The sequence below is a fragment of the Oncorhynchus mykiss genome, chromosome 17 (genome assembly GCF_013265735.2).
Source record: "Oncorhynchus mykiss isolate Arlee chromosome 17, USDA_OmykA_1.1, whole genome shotgun sequence".
NCBI lineage: Eukaryota > Metazoa > Chordata > Actinopteri > Salmoniformes > Salmonidae > Oncorhynchus > Oncorhynchus mykiss.
Window position 1 is genome coordinate 22,080,809 of NC_048581.1, and position 21,242 is coordinate 22,102,050.

The 21,242-nt window shown below is 42.4% G+C and overlaps 1 protein-coding gene across 3 annotated transcripts in view; it reads right to left on the bottom strand.

Moving 5' to 3' along the window:
• Positions 1–12,856, bottom strand: part of LOC110493498 (myosin-11) — a 36,785-nt gene extending 23,929 nt beyond the window's left edge. For all 3 annotated transcript variants that reach the window (XM_036949393.1, XM_036949392.1, XM_036949394.1), the window contains exons 1-3: positions 12,426–12,856; positions 11,751–11,907; positions 4,073–4,100 (exon numbers count right to left, since the gene is read on the bottom strand). In XM_036949393.1, the coding sequence (XP_036805288.1) occupies positions 4,073–4,100; positions 11,751–11,907; positions 12,426–12,770 (530 nt within the window). In that variant the 5' untranslated portion in view covers positions 12,771–12,856. The remainder of the gene's footprint in view (positions 1–4,072; positions 4,101–11,750; positions 11,908–12,425) is intronic.
• Between the last annotated feature and the right edge of the window lie 8,386 nt (positions 12,857–21,242).

Here is a 21,242-nt window from a genome sequence, read left to right on the forward strand (position 1 = left end):
ACATAATGCCATCCAACCTCTTCCTGTGTGCCTCTAACAAACGATTAGCCCTACCCTACTGCCTTATACCATGATGAAAGGAAACTAAAGGGTCAGACTGACCCACTACCAGACCAGGGGGTCCAAGGAAAGGTCTGCTAACCTGGAAAGACCCATGTACACGGAAGGCAGATCCAGGTAAAACATAATCCCTAATCCAGTGTATTTGAGGCTTAAGGAAGACAAAGGCAGGGTACAAATGTATGACATATCCTACAGCTCTAAACCAGAAGGCCAAGGGTGGGTATTGGACATATTTAACAGAGGTCGGAAACTACAGAAGGATGAGGGAGAGTAGTTTATTGGCCTTTGATCTCTAGATGCTGGAGACGCCAACCGCAATGCTGCTGTCTGAATGATCCCAGCCTAGCGTCCAGCTGGCTCCAACAACTCCATAAAAGGAGAGGTGTTTGTAAGACCCACCAGAGGCTGTCTGTCATGGGGCCGACTGGGCCGACAGGAATCTATCCAGTATCCACCATAAAGATGTAAGCTCTTAATTTGACGTATATTGTCATAGCAAAATAATCATTTTAACATTTAGTCCATAATGTTGTTGGATCGGTGGTTAGGCTATTAGCTGACCAAAAGTAGACTACATGAAAAGTACAATACTGTTAATATAACCGTGTGTAAGTGCGGGTTTTCAGTGAATTTATGTAATTCACAAAGCTCATCTGCCTTTCCTAAGGTGCAGGAAAATACTAAACAATAAAAGTGTGATCAAATTAAAATCCTATCTGTACCTCATCCACAGGACCTCATCTCACACTATATCCCTCACACTATACAAGGTCGTTACCTCATACTACAGCATATACTGTACATCAGGTCTGATTCACACTACACTCCTACAAAAGACCTACATTCGTGATGAATGTTATCATACATTTCCGTCATAACATTCATACCTCACCGAAATACAACAGACCAAGACTCACATCAGGCCCAACATTAACAGTCAAACAAAAACCTAAAATCACACTACACTAACTCAACACTGCATCAACACACACACGACTTACAGCGTCACTCCTTACACCAGGTCTAGAACAACACTACCCAGGCCTCAACACATTGTAAAAACACAGAACTCCATAATCCTTGAAAATATCCTCCGAGTCCTATAAGCACTGAGACAGACCTCACATTCTGTATATCGAAGTGAGGGGATTCCTCTTCTAACACAGTTTACGGCTTAAACCATCCCAGGGTCAGGGTGGCCACCGTGGATCACTGGTCTGGATGGCTGGTCAGCATCCTGGGCTTTGGCCCTTTTCATTCCAGACCTGGGTTCAAATGCTATTCCAAATCATTTAAAAATACTTTGCCTGTGCTTGATTGAGCTTGCCTGGCTTATTGGACATAATCGAATAATTCCAAAACAGTAAACCCCCGCCCATCTGGCACTCCAGGCAGGCTAGAGCAACCGCTCAAAGTATTTGAAAGAGTTTGAACCCAGGTCTGGTTCACTTTTGGAAATGATGCTAGGTCTCTTACCACACTCTAATTATTGTAAAGAGAAAGAGATGACCCCAAATAAATGAGATGGCAAGACCCCAGCAAGGATTTGGTGAGCTATATGGCTTGGTTGTAACTAAGGATTGTGAGGAGAAATTCAGCAATGGAATGTGAAACTGCAGCGTGCGTCTGTGTATAACATGTTATTGTCAACATACCACACCCTGACAGCAGTCCATTAGTTCATGTTTTGTCTATGTTCACTTTTATGTGAACTGCATCTTACAAAACTAACCATTTATAAGAGGAGTCTGTCACAAAGCCTACACAATACTGTTATAAACAGCACCCTCATATAAATGCTATTACATTGTCATAACAAATGCAATTAAAATCTCTAGACTTCAAAAGATGGTACATTACATTGTTTGACGCCATACAGATGTGAGATCTTAATTTGAGCCAGTTTGCTACAGCAGGAAAAATACTCCAGCAGCAGGAAATGTGAATTATGTGGAATATAATTCATGGACATTTTTGTAGACGTTGATACAATTTCATATGGGAAACTCAAGTTTGAAATGTCAAAGTGTAAATGACAAACTTCAGAACTATTTTTAAACCTGAAAAACACTACAACCTTTACATTTCCTGCATTGTGATCCTACACCAGGGTGATCAAATTAAGATCCAACATCTGTATGTTGACTATGTATGCCATGACGTGTGCTATGTCATGTTTATCAATATACAAAGTATACAAAGTAATGCCATCGTCACCAGGTCAAACCCCTGTTTGCTATGGCGACAACACAGTCGGTCCCTGGTTCATATGTTTTTAACAATACATCAGTGTCATTTCATACACACTCAGGGAGCATGTCATACATGGCATTCCCCGTGGCGTATGTTTCGCCTATATATGGATAGAGAGCATGCTTATACCTAGCTGACCCAACTAGAGGTGATCTCCCCCCCCCCCCGCTCTGATTTTTCCCTACTGATTCCAGGAATCTTTCAACAGGGATTTTGAAAAAACATGGGGGAAACATTAGGAACACAATTTTGAAACTCTATAGCTCCAAACTTCCCTGCTTCCATCCACAACCCTACTGCATTGCCGGCCTCCCATTCCCCGACTACAACAAACAAACAGGAAAATTAAACCCCAGTTCTCCAAATAAGCCTCCTCTGGTAAATTGTTCAGGCAAAACTTCAGGAAGTGAGTCGATTTGATCAGAGAATGCTGCATCCTGGCATCAATCGGTTTAGAATAGAAGGAGCCCGGAGCTCCAGGGCAGTCTACTTTAGACAGGGACCCTCCCATTTCCTCTACTGGGTACACTGGAGGCTCGACAGGAAAGGTGCTCTGACTTACTGTAGAGTAGGGCTTACTGTAACTAGGCACGAGGTCAAACAACATGCCAAGAGGTGCTGAAGTGTATTGGGTTTTGTTTTGTGTAGTAGACCCGACTAGCTAAAACCCCTAGAACTAGGGCCCAAAGATGTTCCTGAATGTGTGGCCTGACAACGCCTAGTCTATATAGTAACTAGAATGAGACAAGCAATTCCATTTCTCTCCCAGAGTCCCAGAGATATTCTCAATAATTGCTCTACAATGAGTAAACAAACAAAATGGAGCCCAAACAAAAACAAATCTGTCTTTATAATCAGGACAGGGCACACTTCCTGTCTCTGAGAGGACAGAGGGGAGGAGAGGAGAAAGGAGAGAAGAAAAGAGAGAAGAGAAGTGTTCTAACCCCACAACTCCCTGGATAATGGTTCCCACAACATACAGATGTAGGATCTTAATTTGATCACTGTTTTGTTGCTTAGCATTGTCTTGCACAGCAGGAAATTCTAACTTGTAGTGAATGAGTTCAAACAGCTTCTAAAGTTTGTAATTTCCACTTAGAAATGTCAGACTTTATTTGCCAAAACAAAAAAATGTATCAATCCCTACAAAAATGATTATTATAAGCCACATAATAATTCACATTTCTTGATGCTGCAGGATTATTCTCCAGCTGTAGCAAACTGTCTCAAATTAAAATCATTCATCTGTATGACATGAGCATTTCAGCTAAGATTCACCAAAATACCCACGGAACTTCCTGTCATCCTTATTGTCAAACCAATCAGACATGGTCACCATAGATGTCCCCCAAAGTGTTAATTTCCACCAGACAGACCAGTGTGTTAGGGTAGTGCAGTAGCAGGCTGGAAAAAGGTAATGTTGATGTTAGAGGTATCTCATTTGTTTAACTGTGCCTGTGTCTGAAATTGCTCCCTATTCCTTATGTAGTGCACTACTTTTGACCAGGGCACGTAGGGCCCATAGGGAATAGGATGCCATTTCAGACACAGTGTGTGTTTATGTAACCCATGGGTTACATAACTGTTACTGTTCCATCTTCAACATCCCCCTCCTCAACCCCCCCATCCAACCATGTGACGTCTAGGAAAAATGTGGGGAGAAAAAACAACAAGGTGTATTTTAGGATCAAACGTACTGTATAGTGTGAAGTGTAGTGGATAGTGTAAAGTGTCAAATGTTTATTTTTTCACTCACGTGCAAAGAATGGACTGGTCCTCACGATCTGCAGAAAAAATAAAAATCCTGATGTCAGGATAGAGTTGCTCATACATGCACATATGCAGTATGAAGACAGGCATCTGACATCAGTACACCATATAGTAAGACAATTGGATTGGTTAATCAAGACGACGTGTTTTTCTGGTCCTGGTAAGAGCGTGGCGCGTGCAACGCCAAGGTTGTGGGTTCAAATTCCCACTAGAGCCACAAATTCAAAAACATACTCACTGCACTTTTAAGTTGCTTTAGCATGATATACCTGAATCATTTCTAAACGTGTGTAAATCATATACAGTATGGGTATGTTTATCTGCTACCTGTTCATTTGGACAGTATTTCATTTGAATAACTCTTCCTGTATTCGGTAGTGGTGCTCCTGAGTAATAACTGAGCGATGATGACGTTCTGTTGTTTCCTGTCTCGGTGTACAGTGCAGTCCTCAGATCACAGCCGGTCATATGAAACATACACTTTATTACTCCAGAGAAATCAACCAAGCGTTCACATCTTTGTACAGCCATATGCGTTGAACCGTTGCACAAACAGGGCTCAAGTGAGAAATTGGTAGGGCTTTCCCAAGCCTAAAACATGAAAACAAAACAATAAATAAAAATTTTAAAAAATGCTTTGATTTTGAAAAATAAATGTGTCCACCTGATGTGTTCAGCAATACGATGACTATCAATTCCTGATATGTGATCCCCAAAAAAATAGACTACGTCACAAGTCCTAGGAAAATACTAAAGGTCCATGTAGGGGTATAACGAAACAGTATCCCCCTTTAAAAACGCTAGACAGGGTGTGTATGTGCTTGTGTGTGTCTGGAGTCTGGGGAATGCTGTTAAGGAGAGAAAGACCATTTGGATATTATTAGTTAAATTATCAAGTTAAACTATTTGGAGCCCAGTGCAATCTAAACATGACCTATGTGAAACAGCGGGAGGGGGGATTGGAGGGAGAGAAAGCAGAAGGAGAGTGAGAAAGAAAGAGCAGCAGAGAGGGTTAGTTAATCCCCCTGTGCATTATCCTTATCTGCTAATAGAAAGCCCATGGCTCGTATGTTGTGTCATTTAGCGTAACTCCTCAAAGATTGAAATCTCTCCTTACTGGCCATCATTCCCATCCCTGGTCCTACTGGGAATGTGCTACGCTAGGCTACACTAGTCAGGCTAGCCTGTGTGGCTTTGCTCAGGTTGGAAAGAACTGAGCGCTAGGATGCTGTTCCTCATTTTGGACGTGACTTGGCAGTGGGTTAGGTTCCATTCCACACACAGCAAAATTCTGTCTGTTCCCCTTTCTTCCTAATTAAGGCACAGAGGGGAGAGAGGGAGAGGAGGGGAATCCAGGGTTGCGCAGCATTTCCAAACACGCTCAAAACAGATTCAAACACTGACACCAAATGTAACTCTGAGCCAGGGAGTAGAACCTCAAGGGGGAACGGGAGGCATTGGGAGAAGGGGAAATGCCAAACAGTAGGGGCCAATCTGAAATGGCACCCTATTTCCTACTGCAAAGCGAGATAAATAAAATACAGACAGAGAGACAGAGAGAGAGAATCTCCCAAATTACAATTGGTTTAAAGGGAAAATTCCAAGGTCACTCTAGTCTCATCCCAATCACGAGTTCACCAGAGAGATAAAGCCAAAACCTGTCATCAAATCACTGTCAAACAGAACATTTCATATAAGAGATGTATATAAATTCCCGTTATGACAATGGCATTGGAAAAAAAAATCAACATTTCAATCATCCTCACCAGCTGAAACTTTACACAAAACCCAATCGCATGAGAACTTCCAATCTCTATTCCCTTCAAACTTCAAAGAGCAGGCAGGGCAAATTTCTAAGCCTTTGTGAAGGAATGCGAGTCTTCCCAGGAGAGATGAGAGCCAAGATTTCACAGAATTGTCAGAGACTGATTGTAGATAACCCTGTTAAGACACTTAAGAAAGTATAGACTAAGACTATTATCTAAGACTTTTATCTGTTGTTATGTAGCAGACAGGCAAGGCTGTGGCTGGTCAAAAGTACTGCACTACATACAGTGCATTCGGAATGGATTAAATCGTTTTCCCCCCCTCATCACACAATAACCCAGAATGACAAAGCAAAAACTGCTTTGTATGCATTTTTGCAGACTCTTTACTCAGTAGCTTGTTGAAGCACCTTTGGCAGAGATTACAGCCTCGAGTCTTCTTGGGTATGATGCTACAAGCTTAGCACACCTGTATTTGGTGAGTCTCTCCCATTCCTATGCAGATCCTCTCAAGCTCTGTCAGGTTGGATGGGGAGCATCGCTGCACAGCTATTTTCAAGTCTCTCCAGAGATGTTCGCTCGGGTTCAAGTCCGGGCTCTGGCTGGGCCACTCAAGGACATTCAGGAGATTTGTCCCAGTCACTCTTGCATTGTCCTGGCTGTGTACTTAAGGTCGTTGTCCTGTTGGAAAGTGAACCTTCGCCCTAGTCTGAGGTCCTGAGCAGGTTTTCATCAAGGATCTCTCTGTACTTTGGTTCATCTTTCCCTCGATCCTGATTAGTTTCCCTGTCCCTGCCACTTGGCATTCAGGCCAAAGAGTTCAATCTTGGTAGAATCTTGTTTCTCATGGTTCGAGAGTCCTTTAGGTGCCTTTTGGCAAACTCCAAGCGGGCTGTCATGTGCCTTTTACTAAGGAGTGGCTTCCAACTGGACAATCTACCATAAAGGCCAGATTGGTGAAGTGCTGCAGAGATGGTTGTCCTTCTGGAAGGTTCTCCGATCTCCACAGAGAAACTCCGGAGCTCTGTCAGAGTGACCATCGGGTTCTTGGTCACCTCCCTGACAAAGGCCTTTCTCCCCCATAGCTCAGTTTGGCCAGGCGGCCAGCTCTAGGAAGAGTCTTGGTGGTTCCAAACTTCTTCCATTTAAGAACGACGGAGGTCACTTTGTATTTGAGGACCTTCAATGCTGCAGAAATGTTTTGGTATGCTTCCCCAGAGCTGTGCCTCAAAACAATCCTAACTCTGAGCTCTATAGACAATTCTTACAAACTCATGGCTTTTTTTTGCTCTGACACCCACTGTCAACTGTGGGACTTTATATAGAGAGATGTGTGCCTTTCCAAATCATGTCCAATTAATAGAATTTACCACAGGTGGAGTCCAATCAAGTTGTAGAAACAGCTCAAGGATGATCAATGGAAACAGGATGCACCTGAGCTCAATAACGAGTCTCATAGCAAAGGGTCTGAATACGTATGTAAATAAGGTATTTCTGTATTTAAATGTTATATACATTTGTAAAAAAATCTAAACCTGTTTTTGCTTTGCCAGTATGGGGTATTGTGTGTAGATTGCTGAGGATTTGTTATTTATTTAATCCATTTTAGAATAAGGCTGTAATGTAACAATTTGGAAAAAGTCAAGGGGTCTGAATACTTTCCGAATGCACTGTAGAAAATAGGGTGCCATATCAGACACTGCCAGGGTTGTTGATAGTCTTGCTCCTCTTAAATGTACATGTAGACCCATGGAGAGATTGCCACAGCGACACCCCCCTAAAGGGTTTGTTTGGACCGTACCATTAGTCATCTCCTCTATTCTGTCGTGGGAAATCCTATCAGTCTGTTAACAATAAAAATTCCCAACACTCCAATCTAAACATAGCGACAGAGTAGACAGCGAGCTATTGACCGTCCATCGCCATAATGTTTACTCATGACCCTGGATGCACACACCATAGCTGTAGGATGTACACACTGACATTTCCTGTGTGTACATGCAATTAAGTTGGTAGATTCCTACACAAACAACATATCAACAGAAAGTATGAGTCATACACTACACTTGAGATGGGCAGCTTTTGTTGGCCCGCTGATAAAAAAAAATACAAAATAATCTACTATTCTAACTCCTAACTTACTGTTGGGAGTTAGAATAGTAGAACACACAAGGTGCAATTTCAAATTGTTGTTGTGCATCTGCATTTTTTGTTCTTGTTATGTCAGTCACTGAGAGTCAGCCCATGTCAGCAACATTTTTGGGGGTGTTATCTAAACTTGTAGTTATCATGGTAGAATTACCGACCGGAGGGCCCCTATTGATTTTGTTAGTCACTCAGTCAGATATCATATTAAAAAACAACTCTCCACGCCATGACAAATTGAGTAGAATTGCAGGAAATTTGCAACATTTTGCTTAGGGCCCCCTCAAATATTATTGTTCTCAGATTTTTATTTATCAATTTTAGGTGTATTAAAATGTTTGTTTTTTTGAAAACACTATACACTGAACAGCTGCTCTTTCCATGACAGACTTATCAGGTGAATCCAAGGTGTTCCTAATATTTGGTATACTCAGTGTATTTTCATTGTCTAGCTGGAATGGCATGTTCATTTCCTGTATATTTGACTGTGATATGTGGTCACCCAAGATGAATGAACTAAGTTGTTCTGGATAAGAGCATCTGCTAAATGACGAATGTAAATGTTTTACATACTCATTACTGTATTGATTCATTTTTAGATATTGATGTCACAAATGTATCATTTTTATTTAAAAAGTAGTTATTTGTTACATTTGTCTGTGTAAAACCTAGCAGTACTACTTATTTCTGAGACCGAGGCAGATATATATAGTTTTGCAAAAAACATGATTGTCTCCCCGAAATGAAACCATCAAGTGATAGATTTCAAACAAATACATGTCTGTCATTAAACAACCCCATGCCTTGATTAGACAGTGAAAAATAACTATATTTCATAAGTTCTTTAAACAATAAAAGCAAATTTTCCAACATTTCTGAAAATGGTTATATAGTGTTTTGGAAAGAAACTCGTCATATAAGCACACCTACACATCTAGCAGCTTAAAAGATCTTTACAGCTAGACACATTCTAAAATGCTGTTTAAATTACTCCACATTTCTCAAAACAGATCAAATCGAGTAACAATCATAGACCAACGTAGATCAACCTTAGTAAAGAAATAAAATAAAAAATAGCTGTTAAAAACATTGATTAACTATTTGTTATTCTGCTCCAAAGTAGGTATAAAGTGTCAGTGGCACAATTCATAAATGTATCCAATGAGGGCTTAACATTCTTGTTGTGGTTTTGTTTAACCTCAACCTGCCTTGTTTCCTGTTCACCTGACAGATCCCCCTAGGAGCTGCGTACACACACACACAAACTAATGTGTTAATTCTGCCTAAGCTGGAATGTCAAATGCTATCTGACAAGAACCCATAGAACTGCAGGCAGCTTCTAGGGGGATCTGTTGTGTGTGTGTGTGTGTGTGTGTAAATTGAAAGATAATGCGCACACACACACACAAGCACGGTATCCTGCACGCACACACACACACAGGCTTAACCTGTGACTTACGAGTGTAAGAAAGTCCATCTAAGACCTAAATCCAAATGATATGAACATGGAGTTTCAAGTTTATGAAGTTGGAGTGACTGATAAAAAGAGGATAATCAAGTCAGTGTGTTTGCTCTCCTCTTTGTGATGTATGACTAGAAATGTATCCAGTACTTAAACCGGGTACTACATAATAGGGAACTTGAGCTCGAGTAGGAGTGAGGTCATTGTGTTTCTGCTTGGCCAGCATCACAGGGCTTATTCTAACTTCTCTCATCATGCTGCAGCACTTTGAACAATGGAGAGGGTTGGTTCTTACATCATTTACAATGTGCTTTCAATGTCATGTTCTGGGAGGACCCCATTGGTCAGAAAAGGGTCCAAATGAGGTCTAAAGGAGAGATGGTGTTGTTTTTCCCCAAAGAGGGGACTGCTGTTTGACTGCAATGTTAGGTTCACTAATACTCTTTTTAGACTATCGTGTCAACCTGAACCATACGGTGCTGACTCGGATACATTTGTGTCACATTCTTTTCACAACTACCGTAGATGAGTAAGCAGGCCAGTGCGATACGTTTGCCTCAGCTTGGCTCAGTGGTGTAAAACTGGTGAAGAGTAACCATGCTGAAGTAGTGACTTGGTAAGGAACGTGGTATGCCAACAAACTTAGCAGAAGAACAGCCTCTTTGTGTGGTTATTGATTTGTTTGAGTGAGTCAAATCTAAGTTTTGTTGATGCATGGTAAGCAACACAGTGACTGGCTGTAAAAAAGACAGTCGTAGAAGTGTGATATAACCACAAAGCCCTTGTGAGAACATGTTGTATAGTGTCACTTATCGCCGCATAATTGACATGTACTGTCACAAAAGTGATGATAATTTAAATAAACTGTTAACATTTACTTACAGCTAAAATGTAAATTGTAGAATTTAAAACATAAAAAAAAGGGTCTGATATCTACAATCTGATTAGAATTTACAATAAATTATACAAGTGCTTGAATCAAGGGGGTAAATACGGAAATGTTTGTCTCTGGGAACTTTTGCTTTTGGGCCAAAATGAGTCATTTAAATGGACAGAAATATTGTCAGAAGTTAGCAACTTAAACTTCCATAGTTTATCTTTAATCCTAAAGCAACAGACAGAAAAGGCTAAATGGAGAGCACATTTTATTGAAGATTCCAACAGGAAGTGTCTTCCGACTTCCCGTCCTCTATCTCTAAAGCCAGATGTCAGTAAGCTCCTCTGAAAATCCCCCAGAATTCTTATAAAATCCTTGGGGTCAACTAGGTCCCGCATGACCCCTGACCTCTGGCATCACATAACAAAGCCTTGTGGGAAACGCTGAGTTGTCCACATCACGATTTTAGCCTCTTGTCCTCTCTCAGTCTTAGCACTGTAGGGGCTAGCCAAGAGCCCTTCACTGGTATTTACTGTAAGCAGAGTTAGCCCATCGTCACCTCGTGTCCAGATTTATCTTTGAATGAGCTACTAAAAGGCTTTTTCTGCTTCTAACTTCTAAATTAACTTTCATTGAAGTAAGCTGTTTTCACATTGTTTTTAATGCAGTTTCACAGCACACGTACTTCAGGAAGAGAGGTTTTTGACCATTGAGGGCATTGATAGAGCATTCAAGGCTATAGTATATTTAAGCAATAAGGCACCTCGGGTGTTTGTGGTATATGGCCTATGTGCATTATAAACTGGTTGGGTCGAGCCCTGAATGCTGATTGGCTCACAGCCGTATACCACTGGTATAACAAAACATGTATTTTAAGTGCTCTAATTATGTTGGTAACCAGTTTATAATAGCAATAAGGCACCTCAGGGTTTGTGATATATTGGCCATTTATCACCACTCCTTGGGCCTTATTGCTGAATTATATCTCTGCAGTATTCTGCACTGCAGTTTGGCTGCTGCTGAGTTGATAAAATATTGTACCTTTTGAAGAGTATTGAAGCTATCGTTGAGTTATTGAAAATGTTGTTTTGTTCATTTGTTGACCTAAAGACAGCTGACACAAGACTGTTGCAATCACTGTTTTGTAGCAGCTGATATTATACAAACCACTTTTAATCCTCCCAAGATAGTAGCTAGCTAGATAGGAAGATAAGCTGTGTTGAGATACCATGGCCCTCAAGCAGGGTTGGGATCAAATCAAATGTCATTCATTTCAATTCAGCAGGTAAACTGACATTCCAAACATTTCATTTCAGTCAATTGATGGACTGAATTGAAGCGACGCCAACCCTGCCTTCCCAGACAAAGAAGCTACAGTATCAGGAAGAGGTGTAACTATGAACGATGAACCCACCCTGCATCATGTTTCTGTAGGCATTGTCAGTGATGGAGTAGATGTGAGGGGGAACTTCGTGGCGTTTCTTCCCTTTGTACATCTCAATGATTTTCTCAGAGTAGATGGGCAGCATCTTGTATGGGTTCACCACTACACAGAACAGGCCAGAGTATGTCTGCAGAGAAAAAACAAGGATGAGCAGGGTTATTATTAAGCAATAAGGCACCTCTGGGGTTTGTGGTATATGGTCAATATACCACGGCTGTCAGCCAATCAGCATTCAGGGCTCGAACCACCCTGTTGATTATTGATAATAAGCCAACATGGTTATTCTACACTTATTAAATTGCTGTGTTTGAAATTACCCTTGACTGTCATGTGTATCACAGTCCTTTTTGCTGGTAGCAAGGACCTCTTTCTCAGATTGTGAAGACTGTGTATTACTGTGAGTATTTATGGGTCTGTGTGCTTCTACGACCATATATTCTCATGTAGATGGGCCTATCCCACTGGCCACACACTGGTTGAATCAACGTTGTCTCCACGTCATTTCAAGGAAATGAAGTTGAACCAAAGTGGAATGGACGTTGAATTGACGTCTGTCCCAGTGGGACGGAATTCATTTACCTCAGGTTGTGTAGAGTGTGTACTGTACAAGTGTGTATATGTGTGAAAGTAGAGAGTCCAACTCACATAGATGAGCCCGGAGAAGTACCTCTCCCGGATGTTGTGCAGCACCGACGCCTCGTTCAGGCAGGTGAGCTCGGCCATGTCCTCCACCTTACTGAACTTGGGAGGGTTCATTTTCTGGATATCATCCTTATTCACCGTCACCTTCTTCCCGTTGTCGGCCAGCTCTACCAGACACTCGTCCCCGTGCTCCTCCTTGACGCTCGCCGCCTCGAAGCCATTCTTCTCTGAGGGGATCCACACCAGCTTCTTGGCTGACCAGTCGGCCTGGGCCATGGGACTGTTGATGAAGTCCTTGTCCAGGAAGAGGAACTTCTCGTCCTCAGTCATCTGTTTTTTATTAGCCATCTTGGTGGTCGGTGGAGGATCTTGGATCTTCTAAGACCTTCTGTCTTTGGGGGGGGGGGGGGGGGGGGGGCAGCTGGAGATGGGGATAGAGATAGGGGGGCTGGTGGGAGAAAGAGAGAAGAGATATTCAAATGTTAAAAGACTGGGTTGGATTGGTTTATGTGTTTATGGTTTGGCTAGTCATCGACTCTGAGAGAAGGGGGTTATGGGTCTGGGTCGTGCACAGCAACCACAAGGTCAGGGGTCAGTGGTATAGCTCCATAAATTGCATGATTCTTTCTGTAAATACGTTCTCACACAGAAAACTCTGTTTTCAGTCCAGCACTTCAAAAACATACTCAAGGGGTTATTAACTAAATGGTGTACGAGTCAGACACTACATATACACTCTCCTACCACTGCCAGCCATATGTCCACAGAAGGCATGGACACTCAAAGGGTTAACATTTCTTCATCCATCCAGAAACTCCCAGAATACAGTAATTCTCACAGACCCCCCTCTTCGGGCTTAGCCTCCTACACGAGCCACAAGGGAGACTACAACCATTACAGTGCCTAGTTTAGACATGAAGATAGACTCTGGGAAACTAGTTCTAAGTAACTGTACCATATGCGATAAGGACTTACATCAATCTTCTCATCTCGTGTACTGTAAGTACTATACACTTTTACAAGTGAGGGGTTTACCCATACCCTAAACAGAAAAAAATGCTCCAACAACAATAAAGTCCATTTTTCTTCTTTCCCTCTCTCTCCTGTGCAACACCGTCCGCTACATTGCAGTCCCGTGCTGTGATGCCCATATATGGCCTGCTTCTCTGGAGCAGGCCTTTCGATGGACCTAAACAGCCAGGCAAGTTCAACTCCCAAACAAAGCCCTTATAGGGAAGAGTATGTCTACAGCTGGTCCACACAATTTGGAGTTTACGCCAAAATGATAACACAGACAGAGAGGGAGAGCTTGTTTGGGGGGGGGGTTCATGGTTCATGCTTCACATGGTCCCGCTGCTGTGCTGTTCTCCTCTGTGGCTGTGTAGTGTCGTGTGGTGGTGGGAGGGAGGAAGGGATGCTAGCTAGCTAGCTGCTGGGCTCTGAGTCATACCTGTAGGAATTGGAGCCACAGCAGGTGCACAGTTCTATGGCAAACTCGGTGCTAGTATTTTATCATTCACTGCTGTTATGAATGCATTACTGGAATCTTGGTAACAACTTGCTGTGATTAACACCCTAATAGAAACACCAACGGGTCAGTGGAGACTGCTGAGGGGAGGACGGCTCATAATTATAACTGGAATGAAATCAATGGAATGGTATCAAACATGTGATTTCCATGTGGTTGACACCATTGCATGGACTCCATTCCGGGCCTGACTATGAGCCATCCTCCCCTCAGCAGCCTCCACTGTAATGGATCCAGTTCAATAGTACTACAGTGTCTAAAGGATTCTGACACACTATCTTTTAAATTACAATCAGACTATGCAGACATAAGACATAACTAATGATAAATGTTGACCTTTGTGCTGGTAAATCAAACTACTCTTGCTTGATAAGATTCAGACTATAATCCATTGCACTACCTCATGGAGTCCCTGCACCCATCATTCCTATCCAGCCCAGTCACAGTTACAGATTGGCATGCTCTTTCTAGGACTAGAAATGGGAACTATGCGAACAAGTCACAAGTCCTCCTGGGAAAAATTGTCACTGCGTCCCCTGGGACCAGCCAGAGCCAAACTACCCACAAAAGCATAAATATCCACTTAGCCAGAGTGAAACACTATTTTTTAGGAAAAAGGACATTGTCCTCTACCCTGTTCCTTATTTGCAATGGTTGCAGAGCACAGCACAGAATAAATTGGGGCCGTACTAGTACACAACCCCATGCAGCTCTAACACAGTAGTCCAAGGTTGTGTATGAAGGGGAGACATTACAGCTGATACAGTATGAACTATTTCCTTTACTGACTGAGGATAAGTGGACTTTTCCTGACACTCCCCTCCAGTACTGTTACTGTAGATGCAGCAAGACAAGTGTGTTCACTCCCTTGAACTTTTCCGCACCTCTCAAACAATTTAGACCTCTCTCTCTACTATTTTTATATCTTTCTTTCTCTCTCATCCCTAATCCTTAACATTTCAGCACTTTCCTTCCCTTCTTGTCGTGTCAACGCATGGTCAGTGGTTCCTCACCCCCTTCTCTGTCTCGCTCTTCATCTTGTTGTGTCAACGCGTGTTCACCTTTGTTCTCAGCCAGCGTACACTGACGACAGCTGTCTGAGTAGGGGGCTGACAGGGTGGCAGTTTGCTGATAGGAAGCAGTCCAGCCTGGGTAGAGACTATAAGACCGTACTTGAAGAGCATGATAGGGAGGGAACATGAGGAGGGAGGATGAGGTGGAGGAGGAGAGGAGTCTCAGAGGATTCTGTTTGTCAATACTGTCAGGAGAATGAGGGGCAGGGGAAAACAGGGTAGAGAAGAGAGGAGCGGGAGGAGAGGAGAAAGGGGAGGGTATAGTAAAATTATGGTTAAATTCTCAATAGCAAAGTTGGTCTTTCCAGGAAGCAAAGCCAGAAGATAAGGAATCACTTCATGTATCATCAGATACGACAATCAATAAGTTCTTATCTAATCCTGGTATCTAGTACGAGGCAAATGTCCAACTCATCACAGAATAGTATAGAGATTGAGTAGGAACCATTTTAATTAAATAGTGGAACCTCCTGTGGTCTTGCACGTACAGCCACTGACCCGCTAAGTTCCAAATAAACCACTGTTTAAATTATTTGTGTATGAATGGACTGGTTGCCCAGGAGACTACTTGACCTTTCTATTTGTAGGGGCTGAATGGTGACCCCTGGGCCTGTGAAAGGCTTTACCCTCTCCCTCATCATTCCATCCCTTCCCTGATTCCTGGCTTCATTGCAAAAACTAATTTCCTAATAGTTACTGTACACTGCATCATCAAGCCTTGACGACTCAAATGGATTGCACTCAGCTATGCCAGGATAAGAGTTAGGCCTAATAAATGAGTTAGGCCTAATTCTCCCAAACTATCACAGAATCTAACACATTCATTACTCTGGTATATCAGCTGGTATTCTGTGTCAACTAACACTAAGGCCCTGATTTTCCTCGCCTGATGACTCAAACTCTGCTCTATGTTCACTACATACTTCAGTCTGAGACAGCCATCATTGAAGTCGTTTGTGGTGATGTCAAAGTGAGGTGTGTTGGACAAAACAAAGTCATCAGCAATAGGATCATTTCTAACCAATCTGAGTATCAAAGTCAATTTTTTTTAAAGTCTAAAAGCAGTCAGGTTTCTGAGACCATTCAGAACAGTTAGAACGTGTTTGCGTTCTAGAAATCGTCAGGGAAGTACTCAGATCCAAATCAAATCAAATCAAATTTTATTTTATATAGATCCAGACTCATTGTGGAGAGGAAACGTAGCGTTTTGCCAGAGCAAGGAGTTTGGGTAGCCAGGCAGCTGATTTGTTGCGCTCTGAGTCCTGATGAACTGCAATAGTCCCACATGTAAATACAGACACAGTTATCCTAGTGAGCGAAAACCGGGTGTAATGATACCGGATTCAAATAGATTTGCATGCTGAGGTATGTGATGATGAATAAACAACACTCCAATCCAGTACATCCAAATAAAAATGTAAAAGCCAGGTCCTGTAACATTGAAGAAGAATGAAGCCTATGAACTCACAGTTGTGTTAGGTCATTGAAACGCAATTAAGGTTAATGTTGTAACTACCTGCCCAGAGATAGTCAGAGTACCATGCATTTCAGTCTGGGGTTCTACTGCTATGGTGTCTCACGTGTTGCTTACTCCAAACACCTCTCTTCTTATTAGGCAGTTTGGCTGTTCTCCACCTCTAAAAGCATCTGCCTTTATTTTCTCCTGATAGACCTTCTGACCATGTTGTTTTCACTTGTGCCTTAGAGCAGTGCTTTATTTCACCAAAAAAAACTTGGATGAAAGTCGGTTGAAAACATCATTTCGATGATGCTGCAGGCTCTCTGTGGTGGATCGACAAAGGCCGTCAAAATGAATCTCCAAAGTCAGAGACAAGATAGCTGAGAGGTAACAAAGTCCTCAGACTGAGATAGAAAACCTCATGCTTGCTTTACTCAAACTCCCATGCAGCATAATCATATGATAACCACTTCTCCTGTCAGCAAACTACGAGGTTGTGTTTCAACATCAGTTACTATGATGACGACCCCAATGTCTTTCTGCTCAGTCACAGACATTTTGGAGAGGATACGAGTCTCACAAGTGACAAGTCTACCCTGAGCCACCACACCGCAAAGTTCGGCATCAAGACAGACAGCTTTAAACTACCATATTAGGAGAACAGGAAACACCCTGGTTAGCGTTCAGCCCGTTTCTTCTTTCAGATATACAAAGTCAACTTCCCCTTACTTCCTATAACATGGCACTACTGGTGTAAATAATTCAGTCAAGCTGTTATTCCAAGCTGTTACAGTATAAATAACATGGCTGCTGTATAGATAGAATTACTGGTTAGTGTATAGAAAACGTGGTAAAGAAAGGCATTGTTAGGCAATGTTGTGCAGCACTGATAAAGGGAAGAATTCGCTGATAAAGATGGCCAACATAAAAAAGGTCACACTCTTTAACCACATCATATGACTGCATCATACAGATGTCAGCACAGCAGTTACATTGTATCGGCTACCACGGATAGTCATTTCTTCTGGGGTGATTTGGCTTGTTCTGCATTTACATTAGAGTCATGCGAAAACAGCTGTCAAAAGCATGCAATTGTAACAGAGATGAACAGTGATAATTGATATCCGATATCTATTTTCTTGTCATTTTGCTCAGTGATAAATGCTGTGTGTGAAACCTAAACACATGAAGGAATTACAATATAGGGTACATGTGATAAACAAAAATGTCAGTTTTAGAGGCACAATCCATGTCGCTAAGCGTGCATAATAAAGGTGCGCGCAAAACAACAAGTGCACTCTCATTCTCTCCAACTTGTATCAAAGTAAAACAATGGCCTTGCATAAAAATAAATTACTTACAAATTTGATGAATTCGAATCAGCAGGGGGATTTGGAAAGTTGTGGTTTGGAGCGTCCTGCGGTTGACAGGGTGGCCTACTCCAAAAACGAACAGTCCAAATTACCCTGGTAATTACCTCGCTTTACCATTTAAACCCGGGGGGTGGAGTCGCACGCGCAGACCCTCCCCTCTCTGATCTGACAGCAGAAAATCATCCAATTCTACCGCAGAGCGCGAAAGTACTGTCCAAGAGTTTGAAGACTCTGTGGTACTGTAATGTTCACAGCGTGCTTGACGCTGAAAAGCAGAACGAATTGCAATTTGGCTGCGCGTATTTTAATTTGACGCGGACACACTTTATAGTTATCTGGTATGCATAGTACACTTTAGTATCTCTTCATATTCATTTTCTTTCAGTGAGCATAATGGCAAACGTTATGGGGTGTGTGTACAGTATATATGTATAGCCTACTTGTATGTGCAATTAAATTAATGGTAATTATTTAATATTATACCTTCATAGAAACTGTTGAATATGCGGGTGATGAGTCATCCAAGGACTATATGACCCTCCTATGGACCTACTGTGGGAATATTGCCCGAGGAGCTCAACAACATCTATAGTAAACAGTGGTTATCAGTGTCATTTGTCTGTTTTTAAGGATGATGTTTAGAATTGACACTGTCACTGTCTCTTTCCAAATGGCACACTTCCATCAACACCAAGAGCCCTCGGCACACATCATATCATGCAGAACCTTTGGAAATTACATCAATTTAACTCAAACTTGGCTCCCTTTTTCACTATTTTGAACTCTAAATCATGGGAATCTCAGTATATCCCATGGATACATATACAGTCTGTGTCTCTACAGTCTGTCTGTTCACTTGATGGTACTTAGGCCTGTCAAAATAAATAATATGGGCAATTCATCTCCATTGGCAATTCATCTCCATGACACTTCTGATGATGTTTAATGGCACTTCGTCCCAGAGGTTCTGTGGTCCAGTCCCATTGACATACAGTACTATTGTATATACAAAGGTCCAGTCCCACTCCCATCAAGGCAGCCCAGCTGTTACCAGAGGAGAAAATCCGTCTTGATGGACTTTAGAGGAGGGGGAAGAGAGAGAGAGATTCCCCTTGATACACACTACTGGAGGACGAGGGAGGAAGGGGGAGGATGGTGGAGGAAGGGGATGCGTCCCATGTGTTTGTGTGTCCCCATATTGTTACACACATCGCATTCCACTCTTCTCCCTCTTTCCTGCTCCTCTATCTCTAGTCCAATGGAACGTCCTATATAAGGACACCTCCTGATTGGCTCAATAAATTACCTTGCTTTGTGATGCCATGACTGGGCCTCTCTCCGGTGCCAAACAGCACATCTCCATTGGTATGTGTGCAAAACGACGATGACAGTTCAAGGGACCAAGATGGAGGGGGATGACTAGGGGTTGGAAACCTGCTGGCTCGGTCTCTGGTCAACATCAAGATCAGGGGGGCTGGTGTGTAGTAAGGAAGGAGAAAGGAGAGAGAGAAAGAGAGAGAAATGCAGAGACGCAACGCACTGTGCCATATAAGGACTGTGGGGTCTGGATGGAATCTGGGCAGCTTAAAAGTCTAGTGCAGGTGGCCTGGGCCCCAGTGACTAAATATGGTCCAGCAGCAATGGTATTGTTCAAACAAGAAGGGGTGTTTCTATGGGGATAACTCTGCACTATTTACTTGTAGCATCTCCCTCTGATGACATCTCAGTGTCTTTGCTATGAGAGTTTTGGTGATCAGTATTGGTTATTATCAATATACATTCATATGATGTTAATGACATCACCTCGACAGATTAGCATTCAATTTGTGTGTTTAAAGGGATAGTTCACTTTGGTGAAATGTCATCTTATTCCTAGGGTGTTGATTCCATGAAGTTATATTTCATGATGTACTCGCGCTGACTATTTTCAAAGCGCCAGTTCTCCAGCACACACCACAGTTAGTAGTTATTTAGTCTGTATAGACTTTCCGCTCCCTGAGCCCTGCTCATCCCTCCACCTCTCCTCTCACTGCCGCTTTGTTTGTTTCTCGGTTTATTCATTGCCCTTTAATGACAGTGTAACAGACTGTATCTCAGGCAGTAGACATTATGTATGACCCAAGAAAAGTGGGAGGTGCGGGGGGAGAGATGAAGGACGGACGAGGTGGAAAACCCTGACGGGGTAAGTGCAGAAGTCAGGACGAGGCAGCAGTCCAGGCACGGCCTGTAGCCGAGAAAGAAGCTCTTCTGATAGGTCCGAGCCAAGACATACTCCCCTCCTCTGGTTCTCCAAGATGCCTGCCTCATTCAGCCTCAACTCATCTCTGACAGACTGTGTCTGACTGGGGTTATGCGGAGGAGGTGGTGATGAGGGTGGGTGTCCACATTTCTGACTGGGAGAAGGTTACTTACAGTAGAAGAGGAAATGGACACCATTCCAGAGAAGGGTATTGTTGTTGTTGATGATCACGCTGTTGATTAGAAGGATGTAGAGAGAGATGAAGGGTTTTGCCATGCACAAGTACAGTACTTGGTGATTACATGGGCATGAACCATAAGTGCCTATCAATCTCGCCGGCTTTGTCCCTCACCTCCAAAAACGGCATAAAAAGGTTATGATTTATTGACACGAGTATTAGTTCATAACCAAATTCTCCTTATACAGCACAATCTATATGGGAGCTGAAAACTATCCAAGACAAATACATATTTTCTGAGTTCTTTAAATCATTTACCATACATACACTTTATGTCCCCAGCGGCCCCCCTGACTACCATTTGTAGCCATAGATGGACAAACAGTTGACACAGCCATATGTTTGTAGATACATTTGTCCCCATAGAAATGTAATTGCGTTCTAATTTAAGCTCAGAACAAACAACGCTGCTCTCTGGTGCAGTGAAGCAGCACTGTACTCAATCGTATTTATACAGATGTTGCACACACTTCCAATGTACAATATAAATGGTGGAACAATGCTACCAATTTTCAGGCAATCGGCCCAGTGAATAACAACAGTCATAGTTCTATTTCCTCTGCATATATAGCTATGTATCTGTCTGAGAAAATATTTGGACTGCCTGAGCAGAGGTGCAAACTAGGCAGGGCTAGGGAGATCCGCAGATAGAGCTGTAGTTCTAAGAATTAGCTAAAGAGTTCTAGGAATAGTGCATGGCATCACTCCTAGGGATGCCAAAAGCAGGTTGCTTCTGTAAAGCATCTTTGCTGTCACCATTGATACTGTGTCTACAGGAGCAGCAAAAAATAACATCTCCATGAATTAACACTCAGTAAACAAACAGGTACAGGAACACCTGTTCATCTCATAGAATATGGATAGACATCACATTCATAACTAGTTTCTCTTTAGATCACTTGCCGATGCA